The 12,517-nt window shown below is 32.8% G+C and overlaps 2 protein-coding genes across 5 annotated transcripts; one reads left to right on the forward strand and one right to left on the reverse strand.

The window, feature by feature from the left end:
* Positions 1-224: 224 nt before the first annotated feature.
* LOC110650197 (uncharacterized) lies at positions 225-3,394 on the reverse strand. 4 transcript variants are annotated; one of them, XR_002493906.2, is made up of 4 exons: positions 3,227-3,394; positions 1,734-1,982; positions 592-690; positions 225-482 (listed from the first exon to the last, which is right to left on the reverse strand). XR_002493906.2 is itself a non-coding variant. In XM_021805038.2 (3 exons), the coding sequence occupies exons 1-3, from the start codon at positions 3,242-3,244 to the stop codon at positions 435-437; spliced, it is 315 nt and encodes a 104-aa protein (XP_021660730.2). In that variant the 5' UTR covers positions 3,245-3,394; the 3' UTR covers positions 225-434. The 4 variants fall into 4 exon arrangements, 3 of the variants coding, with proteins under 3 accessions (XP_021660730.2, XP_058006356.1, XP_058006355.1); XM_021805038.2 differs by lacking the exon at positions 592-690; XM_058150373.1 differs by having other exon boundaries at positions 225-690.
* Positions 3,395-6,789: 3,395 nt separating this feature from the next.
* LOC110650192 (ABC transporter F family member 5) lies at positions 6,790-12,222 on the forward strand. Its single transcript, XM_021805033.2, has 9 exons — positions 6,790-7,819; positions 8,111-8,452; positions 9,308-9,448; positions 9,550-9,729; positions 9,850-10,005; positions 11,160-11,261; positions 11,351-11,479; positions 11,776-11,880; positions 11,968-12,222. The coding sequence occupies exons 1-9, from the start codon at positions 6,941-6,943 to the stop codon at positions 12,061-12,063; spliced, it is 2,130 nt and encodes a 709-aa protein (XP_021660725.2). The 5' UTR covers positions 6,790-6,940; the 3' UTR covers positions 12,064-12,222.
* Positions 12,223-12,517: the final 295 nt, after the last annotated feature.

Genomic DNA, 12,517 nt, shown 5'->3' on the forward strand with positions numbered 1-12,517 from the left:
ACAATTACCTTTTCGTCTGATCCCAATTTCAGAAACAATTGCCTTTGCCCGATGTTTTCACTCAAAAGCAGATTAAAACTTAAAACAGCACAATTACCTATCCGATTTCCAAAACCAATCACTGGCTGTTGTGCTCCATGCACCCACAGAGCATGATGCCCCGTGCTTTATTCATGAGGTCCACTAGTAATCAATTACCATTTTCCTTGCTCATAATCAATCAGTGAATCAAAGTGGAGATCAATCTCAATCATCACCAATTTACAAATACATGATCGTTTTCGTACAAAATTAAGGGTGATGAAGAAAACAGAAACAACTTGAAAAAGGAAAAGAACCAAATCCCTACAGTTGAAGAGACTAAAGAAATGGTGGTCTCTAAAATACATTATCATTACAGGTGACCTAAAGCACGATAAATATGTCCTTCAACATCAGGCTTTAACACAGCAGTTGAAGTAGCTGAAAATGCTCCGCCTTGTCTGCTTAAGAATATAAAGTTATCAAACATATACTGGATTATGATTGAGCTTCAACAAGTAAATCACCAAATATAATCTTCAAATTATTTTTTATGATGATTTTGCATACTTGATATGGTTTGCAAGCATTCCAGCTAAAGGGATTCTTTTTGTCTCCACATATTTCAGCAACTCAAAAAATAATACATTTCTTTGGCTGGTATATCACCTAAATACATATATGTGATCAATTAACCAGTTAACTAATCTCGTATGCTACTATTCAGATATGAAAAGCATCCCTTACAAAATTTGACAAAATCCAAAAGAACAAAGTGTCAACGACCCCATATTGAGTGGCCCAAAGCTTCTGTTTCATGTGCAACGCTTGCAGTAGCATGCTACCTAGGTATGTAGAAGATCAACCTCAACTTTACCTCTGCGGGCACATATTTCTATAATGGCAGTAAATTAAAAGTACCTTACTAACATATTGATTTATGTAGGTACCAATCATCGACCTCAAATCTGATCAGGCATTAAGCATCTAGAATCACGTAAGACAATTTCTTGACCACTCAGCTGTTCAAATCCTAGTATGGTTGATCTCCTATGAAAAATGTACACTGCAACTTGTTTGCACTTGCAACGAGAAATAAATAATATGCTTGCTGTTCTCCACTTTCTAAATCTTAAATGCTCTTTAACTCACCTTAAAAATTTAAAACTATGAATCATATATGATGCAAATATATAAAAAGTAAAATTTATATTTTTAGCTATCAACAATTGGATATTATTGAGTTTATACTTTACTGTGCCGTTTTTGGACACCACAAAGAAGTGTTTGTTTATGGATTTTAATAAAATACATTCAATTAAATGAATTAAATAACAAGTGATCTTCCTCTGCTAAAATGGCCCCAATGCAACAATTTGGTAGACCGTCCCAAGTTTTATCCCTTTTTTTTTGAGGTGGAGATCCTATTCCAGGTGGACTTTGCTTTTATTTTTATCTTTTGTGGCTAAGCTTCATTAAAGGCCATATCGCTATGCTGTTAAATACATGCTACCTACTGGCCTAAAATATTGACCCACCAGGTTTAATGAACACAATCTAGCAATTTCCCCACCATTATATCACATGAATGCCGCTACCATTCATGTTGTTTGTTATGTTATTCTCTCTAATTCATTAGCATAATTGCGGCTATACTAGCATATATAATCTTCAATAAAGCTTTCTAAATAAAGGTGGACAAAGAATCTTACATTAGGGGAGTGGTGGCGGCGGCTTCGGTGGTAATGATCGTGGTGGTGGTGATTAATATGGGCAGCCTGTGCATTGGTGGCTGTTGGGTTAATGAAGTCTTCTTCATTGCCAAGACTGGCTCTTGACACATCCCTCTTGTTCTGCTTCCTCATTTCTCTGACTTTCGAGAAATCCAGTGAGTAATCTGGCAATTCACCCTTCTGATCCCAATCCCCAAACTGTGGTACTGAAAGCCATGGTGCATTTTTCTTCAAAAAAGATAAAAATAATATATTAATTAATGTTTAACCACCAAAAATGAATCAACACCATTTTCCAACATTGAAAATGATAAAATTTAAAATTGACTAAAGCAAAAGGCATTAATGCTCCTTTGAGCTTACAAGAAAGTAAATACTTCCTTTGATTCAGCATATGGCATTAGCTCCTCAGGAAGTAGTTTATTTCTAAATTGCAAAAGGTAATAATACCCATAAAATAATTCAAAATCAACAAATTCATAAATTATATTACAGTTAACTAAGAGAGTGCAACTTACCAATTCCTTACATATGTAAGTATAATGTCCTACTTCCGGAAGTTGTTTGATAATCAAACTAAGACAGACATAGTTTACACTTCTCAGTTTTACTTTCTTAACCTTCTTACTCCCGACTAAACAAGACCTATACTCCAACTAAACAGGGCCTTAAGCCTCATAAACTGCGGTCTTTCTTGGCAAGACAAAAAAAATGAATACAAAAACTTGATTGAAAGAGCGTCCAAGAAAGAAACATGGAAAAGGGAAAAAAAATAATGGTGAGAAACATTGAAATTCGAAGCTTTTTAAAATTCTCTTTTATCTATTTTTTATTGGTTTAATTGGGTATTTTACTTCAGAATTTCTCGACAAGAGAAATTGTTAGGCAAAAGATAGTCTGTCAGGTCATATAATTATACATAAACCAAGTCAATTAAACCATTCAATAAAATTTATTTCCACATATAATTAAAAATAAATTATATTATTATAAAATCATTTCATTGACTTAATCTAACAACAACCCCCCTGAATTAAATTTACTTAAGAATTTATCTTTTTAAAGTGTGAACAAACTTTGACTTCGTATGAGGATTGAAAAAACAAATGATTACTCCGTTTGAATGTTTCATAAAGGGTAAAGTAACTTTTTGAGACCTTTTTTTTTTTTGAAAAGGAAGAAATACGAATAAAATAACAAAAAAAAATCCCAATCTTTTAAGAAACAGAGTGAAATCCAATGTTTGGTTATTAAGAAAGCGCAAGAAAATTCTCAAACACGCATATGGATCAACTTTGTACTATTAGCAACCGAATTCGATTCATGTATTAGTTAAACACGCGAGAAAAATACACAACCAAGAAACTTTCCTTTCCTTTCCTTTCCTTTCCATTCGCTGAGTTTCCCAAGAAACAAACAGCGAAACAGAGCAAGCAGAGAAAGAAAGAAAGAGAGAGAGAGAGAGAGAGTACCTCCTTACGATCCTCCATGTGACGTATAAAAGATCTTGAAAGGAATCAGAGAAAGCTTCGTATGTGTAAGTGATTCAATCTGGACAGCGGAAAGCCTTGTCTGCTTTTGTGAAAATTTCTCCTTGTGCTGTCTGTGTATCACAGTTGCGTAATGCAACAGATTTATAGAGCTCTACATTTTTATTTTATTTATTTCGCAACAGCTATCTGACACGTAGTCTTTGTTTATCCATTTACGAAACTGGGTTTCGAGTTTTAGATTTATTACGCAAATGCAGCCGTGCCTTGACGCGCTTTGCCTTTCTTTTATTGGGCATATAGAACGATTATAAGGGGCCATGGATTGTCCTTTTCCCGCGGAATGTAATAACATATTGGAGAGCCAAATTTATTTTTTAAACAATATTATTTTAAATATTTTTTATTTCTTTAATTAAAATTTATTAAATTTAATTTTTATTAATTTTTAAATATTTTTAATTAATATATTTAAAAATGTATTAGACCGTTCATCCTATAAAAAACTCATGTTTGATTTTGTTAGATTGAAAAAATTATTATTAATTTTTTTAAATATATTAAGAATATATATTATTTTTAATATTTATATTCTTATTATTATATTTTGTAAATAATAAATATTTATTAATTATATTATTTAAATTAATTCTTTTACCTTAATTAATGGGATTATTACTTAAAATCATAAATCGATAATGAATAAAAGTGTATATATAAATGAAAAAGTCCTTTGACCACTATTGGTATACAGAAGATGGTGGGTCAGACACTTTGAATGGCATGTCGTGACTCTGTGTCCATTTATTCTGAGAATCTGGCCACATGGGATGGGTTCAGTGAATAGGCTCATCAGTGAGGGATCGGATGGGACCAAGTGATGTACAATTCACATGGAGAGACACCAAACAATAATAGCTGTTGATTTCACAAAAATATTCAGCTAGTTATTTTCTTAGATTTTTTATTTAATAACTATAACTATTTACATATTAATTTGTAATTGATTTGTCATATTATATAAAACACTTATATGAAATAATCGCTTTATCATCATATAAGTTCTCCCATTTATGAGGTAGGGACGGAAATTTCGACTCTCCTCACTTTTACCCATTTGCCTCAAGAAATTATATTATAAAACAATAAAATTAGCACATAAAATAGTAAATCAGAGCAATAAATAAATAAAAACAATATTTATTAAAAAAACTAATTTCAAAATATAAAAAAATTTGAATTTTATGACACCTATTATCATCCTTTTGTGATATAATTTCTCATACATTGCCACTCCAATATACACACAACAAATATACAAGCATTGTTTGGATTGAGATTTATTTAAAACAAATAAATTTTAATTCAATAATATTAGAATGACATTTAGGATTATAAAATCTCGAGTTTAAATTTTATTAAAATTTAATTATAAAAATAAAAAATTAAATTAATTTTAAAATTTTATATTTTCTAATTAATATATTTAAATATATTTTTTTAACAATGACTCTAATAACAGTACTAAATAAATCTGAAGTATTCACTGTAAGTATATACGATGTCGTATCTAATTATTAGGCTCTGTTTATTTCTTAAATGTCCATGCATTATTATTTAGTGTCCGTTGTATTCCTTTGTTTTTGTTTTTGTTCTTTTGCATGCCCCTACCCTACTCTTAAGGCCTTGTTTGGTATTTAATTTTAAGATTAAAAAAAAACATTTTTCATGAAATGTTACTTGTTAAAAAATAATATTAAAAATTATTAGTTTTTTTAATTTTTTATAGCTACTACCCCTTAATTAGTGACATTATGTTAATTTAAAGGTAACGAGTTTATCTTCTTTAACATGTGAGATATTATTATTTTTGATATATATTGAAGACATTCCTGACGGCTTTAGTTTAATATAAGGCGATTTTGTCAAAGTTGAATAAATAATTAAAAAAAAAAGAAAGTTTACAATCAAGCTGATTTATGTGTATTAGAAAGGTCATTTTCAGTCCAATTACAAGTGGAACGCCCAACCTTTGCTTGTCTTTTTCTTTTGATTTCTTGTAAATTTTTTTCCAATTACATTTTTTTTTAAAGATGCTTTAATATTTCCCTCAATTTGTTTCAAGCTTTAAAATATAAATTTAATAAATTAACGAATTAAGTCACAATTTATCACTTTTAAAAATCTTAATTTCATATTTAAAGAAACATTCTAATGATCAAAGTTTACAAAATTCTATAATTAATAAATTCAATTATTATTCACATTGGTCTCTAATTATTAAAAATATAAATAATTTCTTCTTTTTTTTTTCCAAACATGATATCGTTTGACAAATTAGAAGAAAAATACAAAAACAAGATATAGAAAGAGGCTAGAGAGTCAATAATTCATTTATCAAGTGCCTAACTTAATGCTTAAACATTTGACAGAACTCCAAATTTGACCATTACCTTTTCTATTCAAATCCAACTTAATTAACAACTAATCCAAAATTAATGAGTATAGTTTGACTTGCAATTAAAATGAGAATCGGTCAAATTAGATTAAGTCAATTGGTTTAACTTAAATTAATATTATTGTGTGAGCGATATTTTTTTAGTCATCAGATCAAATTAGATTGGACGATTATAATATGAAAAAATTACTTAAATATGTGAGGTAAATTATATTAACGTTAATTTAAAATTAAATTGATAATTCTAATTACAAAAATGTTAGACTATTAAAATATTTTTTTAAATTATTCTGTTAATAATATTAAAGTTATGCTTTTAAAAAGCGCTTTTTTGGTTAAAAAAAGGGCTTTTTTTTTTTTTATTTCAGAATCATGGTGCCAAAGGGCCTTACTAGATTTTGGGATCCTTGAAGAGATTTTAGTGGCCTCTGTGGGCCTTACAGTTTGGGCTTCTTGCAATATGTCTAAAACGACAGCCCATTAGTAGTTTAATGCATGGTGTTTTTTTGTTTCAAAGATTTCAACGAGCCATTATTCCTCTCAAATCAGAGAGTTCTACAAAAGCTTCCTTATTGGAGACATATATATATATATATATATATATTCTGGTTCATAAATAAAAATGCTTTTTTTTTTTAAATAAAACAAAATGGTTTAATCTATTTTTTTTGGAAAATTTTGTTATATTTTATTAACTATTTATTTGAATACGTGGTCGACCCACGATCATGCTTTTGATGACACGTGGCAGAAGATGACAGGGTAGGGTGAGTTACAGAATTTCGGTCACTAGAATCTGCACCACACACGGGTTATAATTTTCCCTTGGGCGTTATCTGTTTTCCTGGCCACAATATATTTGCACAAAATAATAAAATCTTATTCTCTAAGGCTTGTACTTCATACAAATAACAAAAATACCATTTCCCCGTAAATCAAAGGCCCAACTTTAGGATGTGTGTAATGGCAACATTGATAATAATAATAATATAGAGGGTTCAAATGGAAACAAAACTTAGAAAATATTTAACTCCCAAGAACGTCTGAAAAACAAAAAATAAAAAATAAAAATTGAGGGTCACTTTCGTTGTCGTTTTGCCATTGCATCTAAAGCCCTCTGCCTTTACAATTATCTTGTCAATGGGTTGAGAAGTTCTTCTCTGAGTTCACTCTGTTCAATTCGCAGAGTTTCCCTGCGAGGATCTCAGCCCCTTTACCCAATTTCCCATTTGCCAAACATGGACTTATCCATCAAGTTCCACCGTCTAGACCTCCACTCTTCTTTCGTCACCGGTTCGCATCTGTTTGGTGCCAGTAAATCTCTTCGACTTCCCCGTTTTAGGCATAGCTCAAAACCCATTAAAAACGATCACAGTTCGCTCAAAATTGCGTCTCCTTTTGTATGCAGAAGAGGGAATTCAAAAATCACTGCCCAGTTATCCACCGCCACCGTCGAAACATCGGTTGCCGAGCCCGAGACCGATATTGAGTCCTTGTTTTCGAGCAGTTCTTCTGATGAATTCGGCAGGAAAGGTGCACATAAGCATTCGCATACTGGGGCTTCGGGTATTTCATCGGGTATCAAGCTCGAAAACATAAGCAAGAGCTACAAAGGAGTCACCGTGTTGAAAGATGTGACTTGGGAAGTGAAAAAAGGTGAGAAAGTAGGACTGGTAGGTGTGAATGGGGCGGGCAAAACGACCCAGTTGAGAATTATTACCGGACAGGAAGAACCTGATTCTGGGAACGTAATCAAAGCGAAATCCAACATGAAAATCGCGTTCTTGAGTCAAGAATTCGAGGTTTCTTTGAGTAGGACTGTTAAGGAGGAGTTCATGAGTGCGTTTGAAGAAGAAATGGAGATTGCTGGGAGGCTGGAGAAGGTGCAAAAGGCGATAGAGGGAGCTGTGGAGGACTTGGAGCTGATGGGGAGATTATTGGATGAGTTTGATTTGTTGCAGAGGAGAGCACAGGCTGTGGACTTGGATGAAGTTGATGCCAAGATCAGTAAGTTGATGCCCGAACTTGGGTTTGCCCCTGAGGATTCGGATAGGTTGGTTGCCTCCTTCAGTAGTGGGTGGCAGATGAGGATGTCGCTTGGGAAGATTTTGCTGCAGGTATATTACAATCTTTATTTTTTTGATGATAACTTTAGATGCTGATTTTTGAATGAAAATGCAAGAAATATGTTTGCATTGTTATGTTGCGGAATTTTTGTTTTTTAATTGGGTCTAGATTTATGCTATTCCACCTCAATTATTATTGATGTTTAATATGAATACTTTGATTTTGGAAGAATTGTTAGCTTTGTGGTGAAGCAGAGTGATAACTGAGTGGCTAAAGAAAGGATGGCTCTTGGTTGTTGATTACTTGATGGTTGACTTAAATTTTCAACTATTCATTTGCAGGACCCGGATTTGTTGCTTTTGGATGAACCCACAAATCACCTTGACCTTGACACAATTGAGTGGCTTGAAGGTTATCTCCAGAAGCAAGACGTGCCGATGGTCATCATATCTCATGACAGAGCTTTTCTTGATCAACTTTGTACAAAAATTGTGGAGACTGAAATGGGTGTGGCTAGGACGTATGAGGGAAATTATTCTCAGTTCCTTGTGTCCAAGGCAGCATGGATTGAAGCTCAGTATGCAGCCTGGGAGAAGCAGCAAAAGGAAATTGAGCAAACCAGGGGCTTAATAAGCAGGTTGGGTGCAGGAGCAAATTCTGGCCGTGCTTCTTCTGCTGAGAAGGTAACAAATAGATTTATGGTTTCATTTGTTGAAGAACAGGAAATATTTTCGTCTTGGATATTATTCAAACGTATAATTGATATTTAGTGAGCTAGTATATAGAAAGATCAGTTTATTCATTGATGTTTCAGAATGTTTCCTACTTTGTTACATTGAATCTGGTGGATTTTTTGAAGCTACTTGAACAATGTTATTATGATAATAATATTGTAGTATATTTGTGAAATAGTATATCTTCTATAGGTTTTGCAGCATTAATCTTAATGAAATTTGCAACAAATCCTTTGCTGAACCTTAAATTTACAACCTTCAGGATACCAAAAATGAGTCCAGAAATTCAAGTATGATGAGGGATGAGGCTTCAGTTGTGGCTGTTGCTTTTGTACTTGTAGAATATTTTTCTAAACAAATATAATTATGCTTGCAAATATTCTTGCATACATACATAAAATGGGGGATTCTTTAGTTGCTTTTGGTTCTCCCCTCCCCCTCCCCCTCGCCCCCTCCCTCTCCCTCTCCCTCTCCCTCTCCCAGTTACTTTAGCCTTCTAGTTGGTGGGCGTATTGTCAATTTTTCGATTCAAATCCTTTGGTCTGTCTGACTATCTCCATAAGTAGGCCCTATTATTACTTTTTTCTATTGAAAATCATTTGACAGAAGTATGAATGAGTTTTAACTAAGTTAATGAAATTTAATACTGAATGCTTTCTCTATCTTTCTTTTGGCCTTGTCAACTATAGCTATTTAATATTGAGAATGATTCTTTCATCTTCATGATGTGAAAACTGCAATTTTTTCCCTAGCTGCTTCAATTCTTAACCTTGTTTTTAATTTTTATTTTTTATAATTTAACAGAAACTGGAGAGACTTCGAGAAGAGGATCAAATAGAGAAGCCATTTCAACGCAAACAAATGAAGATCTGCTTCCCAGAGCGTGGAAGAAGTGGAAGAACTGTTGTAATGATTAAGAATTTGGAATTCAGTTATGAGGATAAGGTGAGGTGCATCGCAGGAGAGGCTGCATTGAAGTTTGAATGTTGAGTTTTTGAATGATCTTCTACACAATATTTACATTTTTGGTGTGCTTTTCGTACCAGGTGCTGTTTAATAGGACTAATCTTACAATAGAAAGAGGTGAGAAAATTGCCATTATTGGCCCAAATGGATGTGGGAAAAGCACTTTACTGAAGCTGATAATGGGCTTAGTGAAGCCGAAAGCAGGTGAAATTGTACTTGGGGAGCATAATGTACTACCCAACTATTTTGAGCAGAACCAGGTGTGCTACTTTCATCAATCAGATACCATTTAATTTAAACTTTTTCACTTTTTATTGTCAATTTCCATTGTTATGCATATAAACTATTTTGACCAACTGAGTTTGATCTTCCTATTTAAGGCGGAGGCACTTGATTTAGATAAAACGGTGCTTCAAACTGTGGAAGAAGTTGCAGAGGACTGGAGAACTGATGATATAAAGGGACTGCTTGGGCGTTGTAATTTCAAAGCTGATATGCTTGATAGAAAGGTTTCCCTTTTGAGTGGTGGTGAGAAGGTAAACTCAACTGGCCTCTCAATCTCATATCTCTATGTTCAGTTGCATAAGAAATTCTGGTTTACAATGAATAAATTTGTTTTGCTTTTCGAATCATTTATTGAAGCTTTCATCTATGCTCTTCTGGATCTTTTTGTAGCTTGTAACAATGGATTAGTTGATACAGTATTGGAAGATGATCAAACTTAGGAATTAGTCATTGTAGAATTATGAAGTTTAAGAATTTTATTAGGTTTAGAATTTATTATATAAGAATTCTATTAGGTTTAGTATTTTATTTAGGAAGTTTGAGTTTGTTTAGTTTTCCTAATTTATTTTGGTTTAGTATCCCTAATTAGTTTCAATTAGTAGTAGTCGATACACTATAAATACCTATGTGTAGGTATTTTATTATTAGTTTTGATTATTATGATATTATTAGCAATTGAGAATTAATATGAGAATTTGTTTCTCTTGATCCTGTTGTTCTCTTTGTTCTACACCTCTGATACAACTTAAATTAACCGATCCGGCAGAACAACTCAAAAGATAAAAAAGTATCATTAATTTCTTCATGCTCGTTCCAAGTTCGAAGTACCATTTGTACAAATAAGAATCCCCTTCGTGGGATCTATGGGGCAATTAATTAGAAATAAATTTTGTGCAACAGCCCGTGGACAGTTTTTTGAAACTTAAGGACCAGTATATGATGATTTTGCAGTCAGTGATAGCTGATATCACAAAAGGAACCAAAATATTATCTTCAATTCCTATCTAGTTTGAATTTTTTTTCTTGAATCCTTGTCAATCAGGTGGACAATTGAGTTTCTTAATATTATCTACTATCACTGATTCTTCTCACTATATGCTGCTGAGCTTCAATGATTAGCCTAAAAAATAATGAAGTTTTGGATAATAGTAATGCATGATCAAATTCAAGAACTAATACTACTACAAGATGAAGGTAGGTTATAGTTCCTCTTTCTGATGTATCTTTAATAATCTAGGCTCAAAGCATGAGGTTATCGATTATATGCTTTGAAACCTGAGTAGCTTAATGGCCACCTTGTTGCTATAGGTTGAATAGGTTCAATTCTCTATGATTTTTTCCTATTATTGTTTTCCCCCTTTTAACAAGGCATGGACTTTGAATGTTGCCTTCCTGCTGTATTCAGGCACGTCTAGCATTTTGCAAATTCATGGTGAAACCTTCAACTTTGCTGGTTCTGGATGAACCAACTAATCATTTGGATATACCTTCAAAAGAGATGCTTGAGGTTTGGATTGTTTGTTAATTGCTTTTACTCATTTTACATTTTATTTATTTTAAATGCTGTGGCCAATCTGTGTCCGATTGTCACTTCAGGAGGCCATAACAGAATATAAGGGTACAATCATCACAGTTTCTCATGACAGATACTTCATAAAGCAAATAGTTAATAGAGTAATTGAAGTTAAAGATGGCCAGCTACAAGATTATGCAGGCGATTACAATGTAAACTTGCCCTTCTTTCATTTTGTTTTATTTATTCTGCTGCCTCTCTTATTATATGATGCATCCCCTGCCACTTTATTCATCTTGAGCACTCAAAGTTTTCATATCCATAACAGAAGGATATGTGTCTTTGGAGGTCTGATATCACATCTTTGTCTGGAGCATTAGTTTAGTGATGAATCAAGAAATAATAAATGAAAAATTTTATTTGTCCTGCATGGAATGCATGACTAGGAGTGTGAGTTTCTAGTCTTAGGTTGCTTGTGGTTTTTGACCCTAGATTTCTCAATTCACAGTATTATCTGGAGAAAAACCTTGATGCAAGGGCAAGAGAACTTGAACGTGAGGCAGAGCTCGAGGAAAGAGCTCCCAAAGTGAAGGCCAAATCAAAGATGTCAAAGGTAAGTGTTATCCATTTTATTGCTTAGCCTTATCATTTGATTTTTTTTTTTTTTTTTAATGAAGTGCATTATTTTATTCTTTGATAGGCTGAGAAGGAAGCTCGGAAGAAACAAAAAATGCAGGCCTTTCAGGCTGCAAAACAAAAGTCTAAAGGACTGAAGAATTCCAAGAGATGGAAATGAAGAGGGACATACACTATAAATTGATTTAGTTTCACACATGATTGAACTAATTTTACCATGTAAAGAGCCTTGGAGGTGATGATGTCCATTTTCACCAACGTACTCGACCATTGTAAATAATATTTGATAGAAATGCAGGTTTTGGTTAAAAGGGTGCCATGTGAAATCTTGTTATGAAGTTTGAGCTTATGGTTTAATTATGTTACAATCTTTGTGGGGGAAGGTGGTAGCTAAGTGGGTTTTAGTAGGGCTGAATAGAATTCGGTTATAGAATTCGGTTCAAACTGAAAAATCGAATCTAATCGAGTCAATTTGGTTCAATCGGTTTGATTTTAAAATTTAATTGGTTCGGTTCGATTTTATATTATAAAAATTTCGGTTATTTTAGTTCGGTTCGGTTTTGAAGAGAAAAAAATTGGTTAAACCGAACTGAATTAAATAGCAATTTATATAG

The sequence above is a fragment of the Hevea brasiliensis genome, chromosome 7, assembly GCF_030052815.1.
Source record: "Hevea brasiliensis isolate MT/VB/25A 57/8 chromosome 7, ASM3005281v1, whole genome shotgun sequence".
In the NCBI taxonomy this organism is placed as follows: domain Eukaryota; kingdom Viridiplantae; phylum Streptophyta; class Magnoliopsida; order Malpighiales; family Euphorbiaceae; genus Hevea; species Hevea brasiliensis.